At 46.4% G+C, this 23,614-nt stretch overlaps 1 protein-coding gene across 1 annotated transcript in view; it reads right to left on the minus strand.

The window, feature by feature from the left end:
• The window catches only part of ABTB2 (ankyrin repeat and BTB domain containing 2), a 195,376-nt gene extending 178,334 nt beyond the window's left edge, over positions 1-17,042 (minus strand). The window contains exon 1 of the mRNA XM_049780080.1: positions 16,087-17,042. Within this exon, the coding sequence (XP_049636037.1) occupies positions 16,087-16,975 (889 nt within the window). The 5' untranslated portion in view covers positions 16,976-17,042. The remainder of the gene's footprint in view (positions 1-16,086) is intronic.
• Positions 17,043-23,614: the final 6,572 nt, after the last annotated feature.

Raw genomic sequence — 23,614 nt, forward strand, 5'->3', positions numbered from 1 at the left:
ACTTTATTCTTTTGTTTTGTTTTAGGCCTCAACTGGCAGTGCTCAGAGTGTTCTGCACTCAGAAATGCACTCCAAATACACTCAGGGGACCATATGAAATGCTGTGGATCTAACATGGTCAGGCATATATAAGGCAAGCATCCTACCTGCTGTACTATCAATTTGGTCCCTATACTTTATTCTTATGACAAAGTAAAACAGAGAAAATAAATAGTAATACAAAAATTTTAAAGTTGAGTTACTGAAATGATAGTATAGCAGATAGAACATTTTGCCTTGCATGCAGCTGACCAGGGTTGGATTCCCAGCATCCTGTATGACCTCTTGAACACTTTCAAGAATGACCCCTGAAGGCAGATCTAGGAGTAACTTCTGAGAACTGCCAGGTGTGGCCTAAAAACAAAACAAAAATCCTAAATTGGGTCTGGCATGTGATAAGGCATATTTTGCATGCCTGAGTGGATATTCTATGTGGATAAAGGACTTTTCTGATCCTTTTTACACTGAGTCAGCTGAGGAAAAGCAGGAAGAGGAGGAATGAAAAAAAAAAAATACAATACAATACTCAGAGTTCACACTTCTGTTGTTCAAAGATCAAACACATCAATTTTGAAACAAGCATAACTAGAGTCATTCAACAATTGGACTCATTCCTGCTGTGTTCACACTAAGCTGCTCCACTGGGTCAATGGCTGTTCCTTAGGTTCAGATGTTCAGGCCATGACCTTGCTGTCCCATTCATCTTTCTCACACCTCACACATCCAAGCTGTAGAAAAATCCCCAGCAGTGCTCACTGCTCACTTCAAACTATATCTACCAATGCCCTAACCCTAGGGATCATCCCCTTTCACCTAAAAGACTGCCAGAAACACAAACATGATCAGTCCACTTCTTTTCTTTCTTTCTTTTATTTATTTATTTTTTTTGGTATTGCTCAGGGGCTACTATTGGCTCTATGCTCAGAAATTGCCCCATGCAGCTCAGGGGGACCATATGGGATGCCGGGATTTGAACCACCGTCCTTCTGCATGCAAGGCAAATGCCCTACCTCCATGCTATCTCTCCGGCCCCACATATTCCTTTTCTAACATGGCAGATACGGTCATGTGGGTCTGCATGTCAGCTTTGGTCCCTTCTAGATTGTGTACTCTCTCAAGGCTCCCAACTGATTTATATTGCACAATGGCCTACCAGACCCAATTGACCAATGTACCATGTCTTGTCCAGTCACATTTCCCATCACATTTCCTCACTTCCTGCTCATCCCACCCCACCCCTGCCACACTGTTCTTTTAGAGAATTCTAGGAATTTTCTCCTCAAGGCTCTGTCTTCTTCAGCTAGACTCACCTCACTGGTGAGTGAGGTGAGTCTAGAGTTAGGTGAGTTACATCCCCCAGTAAACCTAACTTTGAGGTTAAAGTAATATATAGTACAGCAAGAATACTTCCCTTCCAAGCACACCATGTATACCATATATTCCCCTGAGCACTGCTAGGAATAATTCCTGAGCACAGAGCCATGAGTAAGCCCTGAACACTGCTGGGTGTGACTGCCAAACAAATAAACACAACCAAAACAAAAACCAGCATACTTTATTTTTCCTCCTTGTTTAGTGGGTCTCCACCCTCTACCCCTACATGCATTTGTTCAAATTCCCCAAACCAGGAGTCAAGCTGAGAGCACAGTTATTCCTCAGAAAATATCTGCTGAATAAATAAATGGTATACTCAAAATTTAACTCAGTCTATCTACTGCTCCTAAGGCCCAAGCCCTCCCCCTCTAGCCACACTGTCTCCTCAAAGATCAACATAGTAGAAAATGCACTCATTGGGCCCGGAGAGATAGCACAGTGGTGTCTGCCTTGCAAGCAGCTGATACGGGACCTAAGGTGGTTGGTTCAAATCCCAGTGTCCCATATGGTCCCCCGTGCCTGCCAGGAGCTATTTCTGAGCAGACAGCCAGGAGTAACCCCTGAGAATGCCGGGTGTGACCGAAAACCAAAAAAAAAAAAAAAAAAAAAAAAAAAAGAAAATGCACTCACTCATTGAACAATTCTGTTAGAATGGTCTCGAGTCTTGAGTAACATAGATATAGATTTTAAGGGTTCACTTAGAAGTGGACTTTGTACTATCGTGGCATCTGCTTTCATTAATCGAACCAACCTTGGATGCTTGTTAGTTGAATCATGGATGTGGTGCTGGCGATGAGGAAGACTGAAATCAAGTTAGTAGAGGATTTCCAGCCATATGGGGCATCCTTACCTCCAACTGCTACATTTTTTTAAGAGTCAACTGTGTATTACAAGCACCCATTGGATAGGTAAGAGCAATGCCATTTCAGTAGCAGCTTCATCCATCTAATCCTTTGTTAGTTGTGTTCCTGCATGGTTTGGGCTGGTCCAGATGTATGAACATCTGAAAGTACCTTGCTTCCAAACTCTGTCCCTACATATAACTGGATTTATTCAGCTGCAGAGCATTGTGAGGCCAGCATCAGGCTTCATGTTTTTGCGAAGCAAGTCTGTACTCCAGAATATTTTTTAAACTTTTACCTGGGGGAAGTGGTAGGGGTAGTGTTGAGGAGTTGGTGGGAAGAAGGATGATGCCTGGGCCTGCCTTTCCTTCTAGCCTTCCCAAGGCCTGCTCAAAATCTGTGACTATGAAGTATACTTGAGGTTCAGAATCCAAACTCCAAGCTTTACAACCCCGTTTCAGAATTCCTGGCAGACTGTCATGTTCAGCAACCCTTACTTTCCCTCCTCTCTGAAAACCCAGCCCTGCCAACTGCAATGCACAGTCTTTAAAAATATCCTGCTGGATTAGACAGCCCTGCCTTCAAAATTCCTCACAATGCCTACACTGTCCCACAGAGTATAAAGAAGGGTGTAGTGGATTTCAAGTTTTCCCCTGCTATTCCCAGCTATAAATACCCTAATTTGGGTAGGCAGGCAGCAAACCTGGTTCTGTCCAGGCCAACACACTATATCTCAGCACTGTGCAGGACTACTCTGGCCAGGACTTAAGAAATTTTTCACAGGGTCTGTGTGAGGTGCAGAAACATTATCAGAGACAGCAAGGGTCCTTGGAGAATTCAGTCCAACATCTTCACACCACCAACCAGGAAACAAAGAGCTAAGGAGAGCGAGTGATTCATTCCAGGTCACAGAGAGGCCAAGTTCCAGCCCAGAATATTCTGGATCTCAATCCTGAGTTCTCTGGGCTGGACTGTGAACAGGCTCACTTGGTGCATGTGTCATGCTAGAGTTTATGAGCAGCTCTTCTCCCTGCCTTCCAGCAAATGCAGACTCTCAGAACTTGAGAGGGAGAGAGAAAGAGGAAGAGAGAGAGGAAGAGAGAGGGAGGGAGAGAGAGAGAGAGAGGGAGAGGGAGAGAGAGAGAGAGAGAGAGAGAGAGAGAGAGAGAGAGAGAGAGAGAGGAGAGAGAGAGAGAGAGAAGAGAGAGAACTCAGTGGGCTGAAGCCTGTGCATTTCACACTAGAGGCTCAAGTTTGGTCCCTGGCACTGAAGTGGCCTCTAAGCATATGGCTGGGATAGCCCCTAAGTAGTGTGACATGTGATTTCCCCCTTAAAACTACATAAATAAAGGGTAAATGAAAGATCTAGACTAGAAACCTGGTTAAAGGTTTGCAACAAAAGCTTGGCTTTGGGCTAGTTTTTAAGACATGAAAAAAAACCCTTCATGCTCCTTGAGGCCTAAATCGTCTCCCTCAGTCCCTAACCTTTTTTGCAGGCCCAGATTTTCTGTTCATCTACCTGTCCCATTGAAGGCCTGATCCTGCTCAGTTCCCTTTTGGAAAGCAAACAGTGGGCATCAAATTAAATACAGCCATCATAGATTTGTACAAAATGTTCTTTTGGATGTCAGGAAAGTTCCTCCTAGCAAGGGAGGACAGAAAAAGAACCAAGACTAGCATTATTAGCTCATGAAAAGAACTGAGACCAGTTTTGGGCCCACAAATAGCTTGACCTTGGTTGGTGATTATGTACTTAGTTTATTCTGCTTGTTTGGCTTTTTTCTTTGGGCTACACCCAGGATTCTGCACTCAGGGGTCACTCCTGGAGGGGTTTAGGAGATCATATGGATATCGAAAGCTTGTCAGTTGCTTTCAAGGCAAGCACCCTACACACTATAATATCTCTCAGGCCCCTAGTGATTATGTTCCATTATTTTTTTTGGGGGGGGGTCATACCAGGCAGTGCTCAAGGGTTACTTCTCGCTCTGTCCTTAGGAATATTCTTGGTGTTGTTCTGAGGACCATATGATCAGACTATCATTCATGTTTTATCCTGGTTGGTTCCAGCCCCCTGAGGAGTCCAATCTGAGTAGCAATGAATGAGAAGGCCAGAACATGTGTTTGACACAACAGAAATCTTTATTATTGATGTCTGGAAACTCCTTGACCAAAAATGAGAAAATCACTAAAGCTGTTATTTTCCCCAATAATAAACTCTAAAATTAGATGTAGAACACAGCAAGTCAGAGAAAGTTCCAGGACCTTCTTATCTAGGACCTTGTTATCCAGCCCTCCTCACACCTCTACATTGAAGACTCTTGCTTCAACAAGAAGCATTGGCCTTATGTAACGAGTTTGCCAGCCTGACCTTCATTCCATACTGGGAGCGGCCTGGCCTGAAATGCTCTCTTCCAGGCCACAGACGAGAAGAAGAGAGAGGCCACAGGGAACGAGAGAAGCCTTGTTCTTCCAGCTCTCTCAGCCCCAAATCGCTCCATCTGAGGCTCCTTCCACTCCTCCGGCTGGCGAGCATAGCGACCGGGTGCAGATTTGAGGTCAAGCTTTCAGTCCCCGGGTGGGGTAATGGGAGGTCTGGGGCTGTGGCTAAGAGGCATTGGGGAGCAGACGGACTCAATCTCTGAATTATAAAAATAAGTTTTGGGAAACTCTCTTCCTGACTCTGGCAGGCTCCTTCACATCTGGATAAAAGCTGTGGGAGAGTTTCCCTTCGAACTGTGTTAACTGCTCTGCTGTTCCTCCTCAATACGCACATCAATCTCGCAGCCAAGTGGGGTGCTTGTTGCTGGCTCAGACACTCATGCTGTGCTTCTGGGTCTGTGCACCCACTGTCCTCTCCCTCTGAAATGTCCCTCTATACACTCCTCACCCGCAGCCCCCATGACAGCCAGATCCCCAAAGGCCACCTTGGCTTCCACCAACCTACCCAGTCAGGTCACATTCCTCTCCTTGAAATGCTGCAGTCACCAGTGCTTAAGGTCCCCACTGTGGAGGGAAGGACAGTAGAGTTCTCTGACAGAACTGCAGGGTGGAATAAAGAAGTCATGGGAAGCAGCCCCATCCTTGCAAAGTGCTCCTTGGGGGAAGCGAGTGCTCTCAGCTGTTCCTCTGCTGCAATTGGGACATAGTGACCACATGATCTTTGTAAAACTGGACCCAGGGAGTCATTTTATTTCCACCCAACCTCCTGAATTCTTAGCTCCCTGACAGACAAGGCCAGTCCTGCTCTGTCCTCACCTCCCAGGTGCTCTTTGCAATGCAGACAAATGAGGTCAGTATCTTTTCTCAAACAAACTTAGGCTGTTTCTTGAGTTTGTCTCCCCAACCCCCAACTAGGCAGTGACTCCAAATATATCACCCAAGTGGCAAAACTATCAGGTTATTAATATATGGGGGACTGGTCTGGTTTTAAGGGTCACAATCAGCAGTGCTCAGGGCTTACTCCTGGCTCAATGCTCAAAGATCCAGCAGTTAATAGGGTACCATATATGTGGTGCCAGGGATTGCAGGCAAGGCACCTGCAAGGCAAGAGCTTATCCTTTGTACTATCTCCCCAAACCCTCCTTTGACAGTGAAGGAAACAGCTTTGAAGAAGCACCCAATTCAGACTTTCAAGCTGAAGGGTTTCTGGTCTTGCAAACCCCAATTCATTCTCTCTGTCGTGTGCAACAGGCATAGAAACTTCACAGCGGCCAGGCATGAAGATGGATTCCAAGAAACCCAAAACCTCCTTCAGAAGATACTTTTGCCCACTGACTCCCTTAAACCAAGGATCTAGACACAGATTCCTTGGAGTTCTTTCCCTCCATGAGGCGACCCTATCCCTGAGCTCACTCCCCTTCCAAGAGATGAGGACTCTAGAGGTGTCTGCAGTTTTTCCTCTGAGTTGAGCTTATTCATCAGTGAGGGATTGACATTCTTAAAGATGTCTCTGGGTCAGGGTACTTCCTGCCTCTATAGGAGCAGCAGTACCGTATTTTCCGGCATATAAGATGACTTTTGAAACAAAAAAAGTCAACCGAAAATCGGGGGTCATCTTATACGCCGAGTATATCCTGAAAAATGTTTCAATATGCCGCTAAACAAAAATTGTCTGAATATTGCCACAAAACGAATTTTCCAACTCAATCCTGCACTAATCACTGCCAGGCTGCTCGGACCGCCTCTCTAACTCAGCCAATCCAAGCAGGCTTTTGATGCATGCAAATTAGACAATGTTCTGTACGGAATCTACACTGTAAAAAGCCTGCTCAGATTGGCCAGAGTCAGAGAGGACGTCTATTACAGTATAACCTTTGGACCTTTGCTTGTTGTGATTGGCTCACTGTGGTACATGAGCACAGGAACACATGCAGCACATGCAGCACAGGAACGTTCTGTCTGATACAGCGAATATAGGCCTAAACCTATGTTTTAACTGCAAAATTAGGGGGTCGTCTTATACACCCATTCGACTCATACGCCGGCAAATACGGTAATAGCTTCTTCCACTCAGCTCATTGACACCTCAGGGGACACAGTGGACTGTCAGCAGACAGTGTTTACACAGAGTGACAGCCTCATTTGGAAGGGATCAACTGTCTTTCAAAAAGAGAATCTGAGAGAAACACTGCTCCTGCCATTAGTTTGTCCCTTGTCGCGTAGGAAGGGGGCCATAGAGAGGTCCCTCATCCTTTTTGTTTCTATGAGGCCACCTAGGAAAAGTACAGGCTCGAGTCTGGAGTGGCACAGGCTTTGAACTGGATCTCGAGTTGAGGCTGCCAAGAAACTTCTACCACAGGGCATTCCATTCAGTGGGTTTTTACAGGGGCATTGGTGCTGGGGCACCACACAAAGATCAGGCCTATGATCACAGCCATAGAAGCTCAAGCATCTCTCTTCTGACTGCCATCCTCACTGGCAAAGGAAAGGCAGTGACAGAGTGTCAGAAAAGGGCCAGCCCGAGGGTGTCTTGGCTGGTAATATCCTCTGACTAGATAGGCAGGGCACTCTGTCTTCTGACCAACTGTCACCCACAGAGATTGTCCTCTAGGTAATTGATAGCTAGTAGGGGATTAATATTGATCTTTGTTTTGTTTTGTTTTTGTTTTTGTTTTTTTGAGAGGAACAAGTTCAGCTGTGCCTGGGGCTCACTTCTGGTTCTGTGCTCAGGGTTACTCACTTATTGACTATATAGATATTGGAGATGAAACCTCACTATTTGATATCTCTGGCCCCTATATTGATATTCTTTTTTTTGGGGGGGGCCACACCCAGCAGTGCTCAGGGGTTACTCCTGGCTGTCTGCTCAGAAATAGCTCCTGGCAGGCACGGGGGACCATATGGGTCACCAGGATTCGAACCAACTACCTTTGGTCCTGGATCGGGCTGCTTGCAAGGCAAACGCCGCTGTGCTATCTCTCCGGGCCCATATATATATATATATATATATTGATATTCTTAAGGGAAATGTTCTCCCCACCTTTCAGCTCAATTCTCTTATGAATTTATCTGTTGCCAATTATATTTGTGTCCAGAATCCCTGCTCTGGAGGATGATCAATACAGGAATCCCATACCCCAAAGTCTGTCCCATGCAAGCTTGGGAACCCTTATAGAAATGAAAGTGTCAAAGGTTGACAGATGTCCCCAAGGTTTGGGTAACCCTTAAATACTACCTCTCTTCATCCAGAACTTTTAGATGTTATCTGCCATTGTAGAAACCAAGGCAGGTTCGTCTAAGGTGTCAGAAATTTAAGTTAAATTCTAGAATTCATCAATTGGTGCATGAGATCCATCATGTCCCTGACAGATAGAAGTGGTGAGCAAATAAGGTACAGAGACATAGATGCCTGGAAGCATACAAATTGACAGCAGAGACAGATGTGAGCAAGAAGTGACTCAAGGGGCCGGGCGGTGGCGCTGGAGGTAAGGTGCCTGCCTTGCCTGCGCTAGCCTAGGACAGACCGCGGTTCGATCCCCCGGCATCCCATATGGTCCCCCAAGAAGCCAGGAGCAACTTCTGAGCGCATAGCCAGGAGTAACCCCTGAGAGTCACAGGGTGTGGCCCAAAAACCAAAAAAAAAAAAAAAAAAAAGAAGTGACTCAAGATACTGCTCTGGGCAGCCTTAGAAACAGAGGAGAGGTGGTTATTCCAGTAGAGAGGGTGGGGAAGAGGGACTGGAAACCAGATGAAGCTGAGCAAGAAACAACTCCACCTTGCTCCCCTCCCTCCATTTTCCCCTCCCTTTTTATTTTGAGACACATTCAGCAGTGCTCAAGGGTTACTCTTAGCTCTGCACTCAGGAAGTACTCCTGGTAGGCTCTGGAGACCATATAGTCACTGCACGTAACATGCATGTCTCCATTATCAAGGGAGACACACTCAAGATGTGTCTTTTGGTTTTCCGGGTGCAGTGCGTAATTTTTCTTCCAAGAAATATTTCAGCCAGAAGGCTCGATGGAGAAGTCAATTATAACCCCTGCGTGGATTACTGGCTATATTTCTGACTTGGCTGTGACATTATATTTCTCTTTTCCTTTTATTTGATTTTGTCTCCTTTGCATACTACAGAAATTTGGCCTTGCAGTCTAAAGAAATTTCAGTACCAAACAAAGCTGCTAGAAGTTCCCTGCTGGCTAAGAATATTTGCAACTCAAAGTCTAACCTCTCTTTCTGTCAGCCTATTTACTTCCAAGACCAAGTCAAAACATAGCATCTTCTGGAGACAATGGTCTTCTTTCCTTGCCTTTGAGCACCACAGCAAAATGATTTTGCCTCAGGGACTTTCCCTGTCACTTTGAATACCTGCTTATAAACAGGTTTGGCCAGTGTAGAATTAGGCTATTTTACTTAGGCTATTGTACTAGGTATAATTCTGTACCCCTTTCTTAAGTTTTATCTCTTTCTATTACAAGATCATAGGAAGTGGGTCTTAGCCCCTAGCTAGACTACTATTTCCCTCAGGTTAAGGATATTTGTTATTAGGAAGAAAACCAGGGTTCCTGCTGTCCCTTAATTTACATCAGTAATGACAACTAGGGCCAGAAACTACTTTGATATGTAAGAAATTAGCCTTCCTTTTATCCTCTGACTCCTAACTGAAACCTACTCTATTCTTAGGTTACACACCACCTAAAGCTATGTGTATTTGTTTTAAAATCAAACAATGTGCATTGATAGTTCCTGTACTTTGAAAGAAACAAATGTTGGCATTCCTTTTATGATATGATTCTTTCTTTACCCTTTATATACTCCCTTGCCTGAAGATTAAATTTGTCCTGCCAGAAATGTGTTGACCCCACATATACTGCATGTGGTATCATTATTTCATATTCGTCCGTTCGTGTACCCGTTTTCCTCTCGTGGAAGGACTATGACCCATGAGAATTGCTGAGACACAACACGTCCACAGCACCATATGGGATGCTGGTTATTGAATCTGGGTCGGCTGTGTGCAAGGTAAGTGCTCTACCCACTGTACTATCTTTCCAGCTCTAGGTTGCTGTTTCTTAGCAATTCAAGAGCAGGAGGGAGTTTTCATTTCCAGATCTTGCTTGGTTTCTACTTTACCAGCTTCAAGGTATGAAGGAAGATTAAAGAGATGTCCTCCTCCTCTGAGTAGCCAGGAATGTAAACCTGTTAAGCAGCAACTAGTAGTTCAATTAACCCTTGCTCCTTTAGTTGTTTATCTCAGTGAAAATCCACTCTTTAATCCCCTGGCTGAAAGAATCAGACATCTCTGAGAGTTTCCGTCCCACTGTGGAAATAAGCCTCTTACTTCATAGCAGACAAGGCTTGCCTCGCCTGGCCAGATTAAATAAATGATTCAGAAAAGTCATCAGTCACTGTTTTGTGCCCAGACATCCTTAGAAAACAATAGAACTGATATAATTGCCCATTACTAATGAAATTTCGAGAGGCTCCCCATAGTTGTTTCTTTATTTTGAGTTTTGGATCATAGCTGGCTGTGCTCAGAACTTACTCCTGACTTTGCTCTCAGGAATCACTCCTGGCAGTGTATGGGGGGTGAACCATCTAGGGTGCTTTGAATAAAACCCAGGACAGCTGCATGCAAGAGCAAGCCATTTTACCGAAGTACTATCTCTCTAGCTCCTTAGCTATCATTTAAATGTCCCTCATCTTGGTAGAATATGTGCCTCAAATAGGAAAATCTTTCCCTGGATCCCCACCCCAAATAAGCACAATAATGAACCAAAAATAAATAAATGAGCCTGTTACTATCCAATTACCTTCTCTCTCTCTCTCTCTCTCTCTCTCTCTCTCTCTCTCTCTCTCTCTCTCTCTCTCTCTCTCTCTCTCTCTCTCTCCTCTCTCTTTGTGGTTTTTGGGTCACACCCGGCAGCTCAGGGGTTACTCCTGGCTTCATGCTCAGAAATTGCTCCTGGCAGGCAGGGGGACCATATGGGATGCCGGGGTTCGAATCAATGACCTTCTGCATGAAAGGCAAACGCCTTACCTCCATTCTATCTCTCCAGCTACTACCTTCTCTTTTTTAAATGAACACATACTCTAAGTGCATCTTTAAGAGAGAGAGAAAGAGAAGAGTCAGGCAGAAGAAAGGGCACAGGGGAGGGTCAGAGGGGGCATTGGTGGTAGAAAATGTGCCCTGGTGACAGGTATTGTACATTATATGACTGAAACTCGACTGAAACTCAATTGTGAATAATTTTTAACTGTTTATCTCAAGGTGATTGAATTGAAGAATTTATTTATGCTCCCCTCCTCTTCTTCCTCCTTCTTCTTCCTCCCCTCTTCTCCTCCTCTCCTCTCTTCTTCCCCCCTCCCCTCCCCTCCCCTTTCCTACCTCTTAAAAAAGAAAAAAAAAGAATTTATTTATAAAAAAAAAAATAAAATGGGCCAGAGAGATAGCATGGAGGTAAGGCATTTGCCTTACATGCAGAAGGTTGGTGGTTCAAATCCCGGCATCCCATATGGTCCCCTGGGCCATTTTTTAGGAGCAATTTCTAAGCATAGAGCCAGGAGTAACCCCTGAGCACTGCCGGGGTGTGACCCAAAAACCATATAAACAAAAAACAAACAAACAAAAAAACAAGAACAAAAAAAAATAAAACCTCAAAAGTAAAAAAAAAAATAGAGCATCTCTTTATTAGATTTTGTTTGTTTATTAGATTTTGTTTTCATGAGGCTATCTTTCCCTTCAATACTTAATCTGTAGCACTTAGTTTTTGTTTTGGGGCCATACCTAGCAGTGCTCAGTGGTTACTCCTCTAGGTATCTGTGGGACCATGGGGAGCTATGGATAGACCTAGGCCTCCTGTATAAAGAGCGTTACTCCAGCCCGCTGAATCATCTCTCTGACTCCCTGGCAGCATTTTTAACAATGCTGAGCAGGGGTGCACAACAAATATTTGTTGACGAATGGGTCCTCTTTATTGAGCATTTACTATGTGCTAAACAATCTTTCTATCTATGATCTCATTGGCATGACTTGTCCGTATGCCAACCTTGGGATTCAGGCACTGTTATTAGCCCCCATTTGACAAATGACAAAACTGAGGCTTAGAAAGGTGAAGAAATCTGCTCAGGTCACTGATATAAATAGCAGAGATGTTTTTCAAACCCGTGACTTCAGTATCTTCATTCTTCACTATGATGTGAGTAGACCCTCACAATAGGATGTATCCAACTTGCTGACTGTTAGGGAGGAAGAATAATCTCCCCCAAATCCTACCATTTAACTCAGTCTCAGCACTGAAGTGGCTGGTCCCCAACAGAACAGGCTTTCTTGAATGCTTCATGATAGAAATGGCTAAGAAGAGGTGGCCGGATAGCATGGAGATAGCATGGAGGTAAGGCATTTGTCTTGCATGCAGAACAGTGATTCAAATCCCAGCATCCCATATGGTCCCTCGAGCCTGCCAGGAGCTATTTCTGAGCATAGAGCCAGGAGGAACCCCTGAGCACTGCTGGGTGTGACCCAACTCCCCCCCCCAAAAAAAGGCCAAGAAGAAACTAAGAAGTGGGGCCAGGAAGGTGGTGCTGGAGGTGAGGTGTCTGCCTTGCAAGCACTAGAGTAGGACAGACAGTGGTTCGATCCCCCGGTGTCCCATGTGGTCCCCCCAAGCCAGGGGCAATTTCTGAGTGCATAGCCAGGAGTAACCCCTGAGCACCAAACAGGTGTGGCCCAAAAACAAAAACAAAAACAAACAAAAAAAAAGAAACTAAGAAGTGATTTAAATTTAAATCGAAGGATGGGGTTAGGGGTGAAGTGGGAGGAAGAGCTTTCTGTTGCTGCCCCATTCCTGGTTCGGAAATGTTACTCGACTGCAGTGGTTCCTCTCTCCCCCATGGAAGTTTCAGAGATACAACCTCTCGAGTGACATTGTCCTGGGGACACAGACATCAATACCCAGGGCGCAAAGCCATAGAGAACTTTGGCTGCTCTAGCAAGCTGAGAAGCTGTTTTGTAAACACTACAGAACTTTTATCATCCATCTCCGGCTGAGCAAAGTCCTATCTGCTCAGCATTCTGAGTAATGGATGGGGAGAGATGGATGGGGGCCCTTAAATTCCTGGTTGGAAGAAGACATTAAAAGTTTAAGAGCCCTATATAGCTGAGTCTAATGTATGTGCCCCTGCTGTATAATTAGCCAGCATTACAACAATAAATATATAATTTAAGGAAGACCAGCAGGACAAGAACAGAAACCAGACTCTCCCCTCTTCCCCAGTGTGGCCATCCCCTCAATCCCTCTTAGTTTGGTCTTCAGCCCTGGTTGGTCTTTGGCCCTTGCAAATGGGAAGCCAGCACAAACCTTGGGGTTATTTAGGGATAACAAAGATCTGGACCTCTTTATTTCTACCCTGAGCGCTCCTCTGAAGGCAGCTTTCTGGCATAAGTAATTCATTGCTCCTTTCCTAAACATTCATTTTGCTTTGTCTAAAGAGACTTAATAAATCAGCCTAGTTATTGTTTACAGAGCCAGCCCCAGGATTTCATGTATAAAAAATGAGCAGGCAAGGTACTAAGTGTCCATAAATGCCACCCCCCCCCCCCAATTAAAGGTCCCTAGAGAGCAGGGAGTGCCCAGAGCGTGCCAGCACTCTGCACTGGGCAGAGCTATCTTTCACAGAGCCAGCAGGCTGCATATTGGCATGACTTAAGAGAACTGCTTTTAGGCAAGGGGGTAAGGAGGGTGGTCAATTGATGGGGAAATGGTTTAATGAAGACAGTAGCCAGGAGTGAAAATCTTAAATAAAAAGTGGCCCTTTGGAAGACACCTGTTTTCTAGCAATTTCTGGCCCCTTTGCATTTCCACTTGCCTCAATTAACACTTAGAAAAAAGAAGTTTGGGCCCGGAGAGATAGCACAGCGGCGTTTGCCTTGCAAGCAGCCGATTCAGGACCAAAGGTGGTTGGTTCAAATCCCAGTGTCCCATATGGTCCCCCGTGCCTGCCAGGAGCTATTTCTGAGCAGACAGCCAGGAGTAACCCCTGAGCACTGCCAGGTGTGCCCCCAAAACAAAACAAAACAAAACAACAACAACAACAAAAAGAAAGTTTCTGAAGGTGCCAGGGAGTAAGTCTAGGCAAAGGGCATTTTTGATGGGCATCTTTGCTGTGGCCCAGGTTGTGGAGTTAGGAGCTCCATCTCTTTTCTCAGGGGTTTTCATTCTTAATCAAGGTCTCCCCTCTGCCTAAAGTACAAAACTTTTGCCCTGGGCTCTCCCCAGTGGGTGGAACCCCTCACCCCCACCCTCCACTTCCTCTCCTGGAACTGGTGTCCCCAGTGTGTTAATGTCTCAGAGCTCAATTATCACCAGTGACATCATCAGCTGAGATTCTGGACAAACCTCAACTCTAAGAGAAAAGGCATCTCAAGCATCAACTTGGAAAGTGCCTGAAGTTAAAAAATGAAGTCAATAACTGTTCAAGTGGGCTATGAAGGTACCCCAGACACTCTTCAATAGGAGACCCAAAGTGTCAAATGGTCTCCTGGGATAACAGACTAATAAACACAAAGCTGTTCCCTCTCTAGTGGCTGAAAGCTTGAACCCTGGAGACAACCTATCTTCAACTCTAGGGCTTTGCAAATTTTTCACTTAATATCTGTGTGACCCGGGGCAAATTATTTAACTCTTTGACTTCCAGTCTGTATAATGAACATAATTCTATAGATAATTTAGCTAATGGTACTGCTGGGGTTTTGTAGGCTAATATGGAAAGCACTAAGAATATACCGACAGGGCTGGCCAGGGAGATAACATAGAGGTAGGGCATTTGCCTTGCATGCAGAAGGATGGTGGTTCGAATCCCGGCATCCCATATATGGTCCCCCATGCCTGCCAGGGGAGATTTCTGAGTGCAGAGCCAGGAGTGACTCCTGAGCGTTGCTGGGTATGACTCAAAAACAAAAACAAAACAAAAAAAGAGAATATACCGACACATTTTCATGGGCAATTTTATGATTATGTTAAACTGTATTTAAATTTGCCTCCCTTTATTCTCTTTCAGAATCCATGTGACCTCTTCCATAGCTACTCATCTGCCCCTGAAAGCCTTCCCCCAACTAGCCTTCCCATCAGACTGCTAGGTTGTCAAGCCATAATACTGCTCTAAATAATGCATGGGTTTCTGACTCCTGGAATGGGAGTCTGGCAGGCGACACTGTAGAACGGATGTTACCCTTTAACCTTAGCAAGAAGAAGGTCAGATACTGCCTGTCACCTCTGCACTGGAGCCATGTCATCTTTCAGAGAAATGCAACTACTCCATGGTTCCTTTCCCGGATTTGACACGGGGGTTCACTGCCCCACCCCCTCATGCTGCTACTCTTCCTCTTCAGCGGTTTGCTGGTCCTGACTTTTAAAATGTCTCACAGGGCTCTGCATATAACACATGTAACTCAGGGCTTTTCATCAGTTGCTCATTTGATAGGTGACAGCTTGTAAGGTCAGACCCTGGGAGTCAATAATGTGGTTCTCTCTAGAGAGGAAACCGGGAATATGATCAAGTTCTTCTATTCTGGGGCATGTAGAGCTAAAAGACATCCCTTTGGAGCCGGAGAGATAGTACAGCGGTGGGGCATTTGTCTTGCATGCAGCCGACCCGGGAGGGACTTGGTTCGATTCCCGGCATCCCATTGGGTCTCCCAGTCAGTCGGGGTGGTGGGGGGGAAAATTTCTGAGTGCAGAGCCAGGAGTAAGACACCCCTACACACACACACACACACACACACACACACACACACACACACACACACACACACACCACACACACACAACACACACACAACCTCTCCACCTTCCTGGAGAGGCCATGAAGCATCCAGCACAGCCTATGGCACCAGGTTCCCATTCCCGCCTTCCTTCCTCCCAAGCATCCCAGTACTTCCAAGTACCAAGTTTCTGAGAGTGGTGGAGCTTCTGCTCACGGCTACAGTGATGGGGAAACGGAGCAACTTGTAGACTCAATGGAGCAAGGAAAAAGGCAGAATGACTTGATTAAGAGATTCCATCGACGAAGAGACACCGCAAAGTGGCAATGCCAGGCAGGTCCCATCAGGATCGCACACCAACCAGACTTAATTCTCCAAAAGTCAGATGAGCAAGCACTCTCTGACATGTGTTGCCATTGTAGCAACTCCACCAGCAGACCAAACAACTTTCTCCCAGATCCTGGAAGACCCGCCAGCCTGGCCCAAAAGTCAACTCACACCCCTACGTCCTCAACCCCCTACACCCATCCCGGGGGCCAGCAGAGCAGATCCAGACGGGCTCTCTCTCTCTCTCTCTCTCTCTCTCTTGAACCCGTTTAGATCTTCTAGGCTCAGAGCCCAGAGCGCACTCACCATTGGCGTTCTTGCCGCAGATGAGATGCTCGTAGGGTTGCAGCACGCCCCATAGCTCCGCATCGTTATTGATGACCATTTCCAGGGCTTCGGCCGACACCTCGCGTTCCACGACAGCCGCCCCTCCGCCGTCGGGGCTCTGGCTGGCGAGCACCCGGGCGCGGATCTCCTCCACCAAGTTCTCCAGGCAGGCGGTGAGCGAGATGGCCGCGTACTCGTGGATGCGCACGGAGATGCGGGTGTCCACCATCCAGCGGAAAAAGCGGCCCACGGAGAAGGTGAGGCCGCAACGCGCCGACTTGCCCCGGCGCAGGCCGTCCCCGGCGCTCATGCTGTAGAGCGACAGCGCCTTGACGGCGGCCAGCGCGCAGCTCTCGGCCAGCGCCCAGCTGTGCACCAGGCGCACGGCGCTCTGCACCTCGAAGCGGGTGCATTTGGCGTGCAGCACGCTCAGGCGCTGCGCCTCGCGGGCCACGCGGATCAGGGCACGGCGGAGCAGCCCCGCCAGCCTCCGGACGGCCTCCACCGAGAAAGCGGGGGCTCGCCGGCCGCCGGAGCCTTTGCGAAGCACCCGGGCCACGTCCCCCTCGGTCCAGGGCGATTCCTCCAGCTCGGGGAGGCGCGGGCAGCGCGAGAAGAGCTCGGCCACTTCGGGGTCCTCGGGCAGCACCGTGTTCACCGTATCCCAGCTGTTGTGGCGACTATTCATGGAGCCCGAGTAGCACCACCAGGCCGCCCCGCGATGCTGCTGCGCCGAGGAGTTGAGAGCCTGCGAGTTGGACTTGGAGGACGACAGGCTGAGCGAGCGACACGAGTCTCCCGCCCCATAGCCGGAGTCCAAGGTCAAGTCCTCCAGCGTCTTGAGCGTGGAGCTGTACGTCCCGGCCATGGGGAGCGTCCCCTGCCTGCCCGGGAGCGGCCTCTCCGCGCGAGGATCGCTTAAAGCTCCATGCTTTCTTTCCTTCTGCAAGTGGAAAGAAATCAAAGCTCTAGTCTAGGCTCTCCCTGGAGCCTTTCTTTCTCTAGGCGCCGCGGAGCTCGGAGGCTGCATCGCCCGCCCGGCGGCCGCAGGAAGAAGAACTGGCTGGACGCAGCAGGAGGATTTGCCGGGAGCCGGAGTCCCCGAGCGTCCCAGCTCGGAAAGGAGCTGTCAGGGAAGCGGATCTCCTCTCCGCTCTCCTCTGATCCACCTCTGCTCCCTGCAAAGCAGATCTGTCGGTCCTTCTCCGAGCTGGGATCCCGGGAGAACAGGGCAGGCCGAGAAGCAGGAGGCGCCCGCTCGAGTCCAGGACCAGCCGGCAAGCAAGCGCTCTGCAAACTTCTGGCGTGCGCGCGCCGCCCGCACAGCTGGATACCCGGCGGCCGCCGACATGCAAATGAGCCCCAGGGTGTCTCGCCAATCAGCGGCCGCGGCGGGGAGGGGCTTAACCAATCAGCTCTCAGGGGGGCGGTCTCTATGCAGATTTTTTACTCGGCCGCGGGTGAAAACCCTACGGGGACGGAGGCGGGGCTGGAGGCCGCGAGCCCCGAGCCGGGCGGAGCCGCTGGGTTGGATGGTTGGTTGGATGGATGGATGGATGGATGGTGGGGCTGGGGAAGAGAGGCCGAGCCCCAAGAGTTAGCTAGCAAGCTGGGAGGTGGGGGAATCGAGGGGTCTGATGATTCAAAGACAGATTAGGTAAAAGCCACCCTTGCGGGGCCCCCCCTCCATCTCTTGGAACAGACTTGGGGTCGTTTGCAAAGCCCTCTTTGATAAAGACCGACCTTTGCAACTGAGCTCCAAGGCCAGCACTTTAGTCCAGCGCAGGTCCTGGCTACTAGGGTGGACTACGGATTGGGGGGAAGGAATGCCACCGTTTTCTTGACTTTCTGCCAAGCTCCTCCTAGTTTCCAAGATGAAAAACTCAAGGGGTGTTTTGTTTGGTGCAACTCCTCTTGCTTGCTGCCTCCCCAAACTTGCCAGAATTTCTTTACGTTGCACCCAAGGTTCCAAAGAATGATTTTTTTTTTTTAACGTGCTATCTGATAAAGGATTTTTGTCTTTCTTGGGTAGTTCTACTGCTGGCAAGAACTGGGGTGGGGGGACGTTTCTAACATCGAGGACTATATGCAAGAAGTATGGCAAACCTCACTCCCCACAAAATGACAGTTCCAGAAAGACAAGGATTCTCTGTAAAGCCGGAGAAAGCAGCCTGAGACAGGAAGCGGAGTGGCTGGGTGGATACACTAATCCAATTTTCTGGGAAAAGGGTAAAATTACAATCAAGATTGCACTGATGCTTGAAAACATTGAGGCCAACTGAAGGTTTAATAGAGCTCTGGGCCATTGAAAAGATGCAAATACTTGGGGGCCCCAGAACGATAGCACAGTGGGTAGGGCATTTGCCTTGCACGGGCCGACCCGGGTTCGATCCCTGGCATCCCTAATGGTCATCTCGGAGCCTGTCAGGAGCGTCATAGGACTCAAAGAAATACCAAGAGAAAGGATCGATAGATCCAGTTCTAAGCTTCCTTACATATTTAAACTGGGGGTGGCGGCGTCACACTAGGTAGTTTCCGGGGCTACTCCCAACGTCCTGGAGTCTCTCCTCACAGCTCCTTAGCACACTCGCCCCCTACTTTACACCCAGTGCTGGGGGAACCTGTGGTGCTGAATGGAACCTGGGATCTGGCAAGCAAAGCGTGCATCTAACCCTTTGAGCTCTCTCCTAGCCTCGGCTTATGCTGATGGCTCTTTTCATTTGCAAAGGAAGTGGGGGAAAGGGTCTTGAATTCTTTATTTCTCTACAAGTTACTGTCAAGTGGATCCTTTGGTTGAAGGTGCGAGAGACTAGGTATATATATATATATATATATATATATATATATATATATATATATATATATATATATATATATATATATATATATAACAAAGGAATGCAAAGATGAGTAATTGCAAGGGCTCTAACCACCAAGATGCTGCCTTGGGCAAACAACGGCTCTCCCACCAGGGCTGGGTTTGAGGATCCGGAATGGGGGGTGTTGAAGACCTGAGATTTGATGAAGCTGATTAGGGGTGTGTGAGTTCAGATATTGCCTTCAGAGCTCTCTTGGCTCCAAGCAGCAAACCCGCCCAGTGTCCGCTGCTCCGCTGCTGCCTGGTCGCCTTGTGTGCCTTGCACACACGTGCAAGTGCCCCCTGAATCTGCACCGAAAACCCCAAGGAGACTGGACTCGCCTTTCCCCCGACTTAGTCTCGCGCGCAGCTGAATGCCTCCTTTGTGCTGTGTCTTTTACGTAGTTCTGACCTTGGGTCGTGAGCTGGATACGAATTAGAAATGTCTGCTTGTCCCTTGCCTTCTTAAATTAATGGCCCTTTCCTTATGAAACTTCCTTTTATTAACAATTTCGCTTAATTTTTTTCCCCCTTTCTGCCTGCCCTTTATTTATGCAATATCGCCTCCTGCTGGCTAGAGTTTGGAAATGGGATCAGATGAAAACAATATCAGGGACCCAAGTCCTCCTCAGAGACCAAATTAACAAGAGACAAGATGTGACCATGACTTATAGAAATGAGAGAGGCCAAAGTCAGCAATGAGGTTCAACTTGTTAAAAAACAAGAAAACTCAGTTGATGCCATTTTAAATGTATATGGGGGAAATTAAGGTAAATGTTGCCCTCTAGGGGATGTTTGTGGGAATGAATTTCCCAAGTTCCCTTTCCTTCCTAGCCATTCCTACCTAACTCCTACTTCTGTTTTTCTTTCTATTTTTCTTGTCTGAACCCTTGGGAAATAAAATCTGGGTGGGGGGGGGGGGGAAATCACAACAGGGAATTTACCAGATAGAGGGGTTATCTGGGAAACTATGTAAAATATATCTCAAGAATAATGTAAGTGCAATTTATTTCATTTTATTATTCAGACTTTGTGATTTACAAAGTTGTTCAATAATGGGGTTTCTGGGACCAGAGAAACACTTACCTCATACATACACAACCTAGGTTCGATCCCCATATGGTCTCCCAAGCCTCTCCAGGAGAATCCCTGGATCCTTAGGAGCACAGAGCCAGGAGTTCTCCTAAGTTCTCCCAGGTGTCCCTCTTCCCATTCCCCCCCCAATCAAAATAAAAATCATAATACAGGGACCAAAGCGATAGCACAGTGGTAGGGCATTTGCCTTGCACGCTGCTGCCCAGGATCCCTGACGTCCCATATGGTCCCCCGAGCCAGAAACAATTTCTGAGCACATAGCCAGGAGTAACCCCTGAACGTTACCAGGTGTGGCCCAAAAACAAAAACAAAACAAATAAACAAAAAACATAATACAGTTTCTTTCTCTATTCCCCTTCCACAAATATATTTATTTAATTAAATATAACAGAATAAATAAAAACAATGCTTGTAGTCTGTTTTCAGAATCCTGGGGCCAAAAGTAGCTCAGTGGACTGAAGTACTCATGCTGGAGATTTGTAAGATCTCTGGGCACCACAAGGAACCATCCGCAAGCACAGAGCTGAGAGCACACTAGGTGTGGACCAAGAAGAACGACCAAAACAAACAAAACTTAATCAACTCTCAGAGAATTTATTCAGCACATTCAGAAATAAGAAATATTCTTAGACAAACCACAGAGTTTTCTAACAAATAAAATCTGAGGGAAAAAAATCTGTACACCAAACAAACAAACCAGAACAGAAACAAAAAAAAACCCAAATTTAAAAGACCAATATCAACCAATCACAGAAATAGGCTCTATTTGGATTTTTTTTTTTTTGGTTTGTTTGTTATTTGGGTCACACTTGGTGGTGCTTAGGGGTTATTCCTGGCTCTGTGCTCAGAAATCGCCCTTGGCAGGCATATGGGATGCTGGGGCATCCTCCGTCCTGGATAGGCTGCTTGCAAGGCAAATTTCCTACTGCTGTGCTATCTTTCCAGCCCCTCTATTTGGATTTTTATTGTTTTAAATGCACTCAGTATTTGACATGATAAAATTACTGGAAACTATTTAGAAATAATTATTAGAAATTATTTCCTTTTTTGTATGACAATGTTTATTAGATGTGCTATTATTTAGACACATACTAAAATGAGTGTTCGGGAATTTTACAATAAAAAAAGGACAAAGTGCCAGAGAGATAGTACAGCAGGCAGGGTGCTTGCCTTGTTTGTGACCAAACTAGATTTGATCCCATATGATCTCCTAAGCCCACCAAAAGTAATCCCTGAACACAAACAGGGCCGGGTGTCAGCCCTGAGCACTGCCAGGTGTGGCCCCCCAAACCTAAAAGTAAATAAATAAGGAAAAAATCATTATAAAAACAGATGATAATGGTGCTAGGAAATTGTGAAACATGAAGCCAATCACAGTGGAATAGGGACCAGAGGTCAGGCACAGATTGCAAATCTAGCAGAGAGAGGTCTGAACTTTATGGGTTTCTAAGTGCCTCGGATTCCACTCATCTCCATCACTGAGCAGGGAAAGATGCCAGGCAGCTTCCTGAAGAAGAGAGCTGAGATCAGAGTTGGTGCTGCAGCTCAGGGCTGGTCCTGGGCTGTGTGGCAAAGTTTGTGAAACAAGCAGAGCAAGGGCCAAGACATAGTGATACCCAGATCTCTAGGACTCCAGGGAGTTCCTTCACAGAGCACAGAAAGATCCTTATGACCTGCTGAAGGTGGTAATGGCGAGCAGATACTGAGAGGCAGTGATTTTAGTAGCTTAGGGGTAGATAAGTCTTCTTTGTTCTCCTTGGAAATCCACAGACTTTGATGCCACTACACCCACACATATTCCTAAAGCAGAGATATGGAACCATAGAATGTGTTCAGAGTGGCAAGGCCTTGTCCAAGGGAAGAGGAGACAGAAATATGTTTTGTTGTTGGTTTTTGTTTTGGAGGCACACATGGTGATGTTCAGGGTTTATTCCTGGCTCTGTATTTAGGAATAACTCCTGGTGGTGTTTGGGGAACCATATGGGATCCCGAGATTCAATCCTTTTGGTTGTGTGCAAGACAAGTGTCTTACCCGTTGTACAATTGCTCCTGCCCCAAACAGAAATGTTTGCCTCCTACCTCTCCCTCTATGCTGACAGAAAGAATGGAAGCTCTGACTAATTGGTACCATATATATATATACCATATATATCATATACCATATACCTGGAGTCCTGAAGAACAAAACTATAGCCAACTCCAAAACTACAGTCAGACTAGTCAACTCCTGCTGCGAAAACAAAACAAAACAAAACAACAAAATGTAAAACATTAAATCCTGTGGCTGAATAAATAAAAAAAACCTCACTTTTTAAATCAATCCTTATTACACAAAAAAGGAGAATCTAATAACTGGTAAATGTATTCCTTTTTTGATTGTTTTTTGGGTCACCCTGACCTTGTTCATGGGCTACACCTGTTTCTATATTCAGGAATTACTCCTGATGGACTCCAGGAACCATATGAGCTATGTGCAAGGTAATTTTTTTATCCATTGTAATATCACACTGGCCAGAATTAATTCCTCTTTTTGTTTTTAATTTTAGAGCCACAGGACTTACTCATGGCTCTGCACTCAAGGATTGCTCCTGGAAGTGCTTGAAGACTATCTGTTAGGGATTAAATTTCGTTTGGCCATATGCAAGGCAAGTGTCTATCCATGGAACTATCACTCTGGTCCTAAATAATGAATTTAAAATAGCTACAGGGGCCAGGGAGATGACTAAATGAACTAGAATGCATGCTTTGGATGCAAGAGCACTAGATTCAATGCCTGTTATCGTATGATCTCCCAAGCACCGCTGAAAGAGACCACCCAGACACTGAGCTGGAAGTAACACCGAGTGTGGCTCCAAATCCAAAAATCTTTCAAAAAATAAAATGACTCATGGAAATAAAATCAATAAGATGTCAAAACATTCCCTTGGAATGAAACTCATTATTGTTTTCACTAACAAAGAAAAGGCAGGAGTAGAAGTTCCTCATCAGAGACAGACCTATATGCATGTGCGTGTTTGTATGTACATAAAACTTGCAGGGTCTGGAGAGATAGCATGGAGGTAAGGCATTTGCTTTTCATGCAGAAGGTCATCGGTTCAAATCCCGGCGTCCCATATGGTCTCCCGTGCCTGCCAGGAGCAATTTCTGAGCCTGGAACCAGGAATAACCCCTGAGCACTGCCGGGTGTGACCCCAAAACCACACACACACACACACACACACACACACACACACACACACACAAACCTTGCAAACAGAAATGCTGGGTATGAAAAAATGCAACGAATAAAAAAAATTCCCAAGGAAAGCATAATAAAATAGTTCAATTTTATAGAGAAAAAAAGATTAAAATTTCAGTAATGACTGAAGTAGAAGAGATGAAAGAAATAATACTTAGGAAAAATGAAAACTCCCGTGTGATCAGATTCCATTAGAAGGATAAAAATCCAAGGAAAAAGAATATGCAGTCCAGAGCAAAGGTGCAAGCGGCAAGGCATGCTAGCCTAGAACAGACTGTGGTTCGATTTCCTGGCTTTCCATATGGCCCTTCAAGCCA

This window comes from Suncus etruscus, chromosome 9, assembly GCF_024139225.1.
Source record: "Suncus etruscus isolate mSunEtr1 chromosome 9, mSunEtr1.pri.cur, whole genome shotgun sequence".
NCBI lineage: Eukaryota > Metazoa > Chordata > Mammalia > Eulipotyphla > Soricidae > Suncus > Suncus etruscus.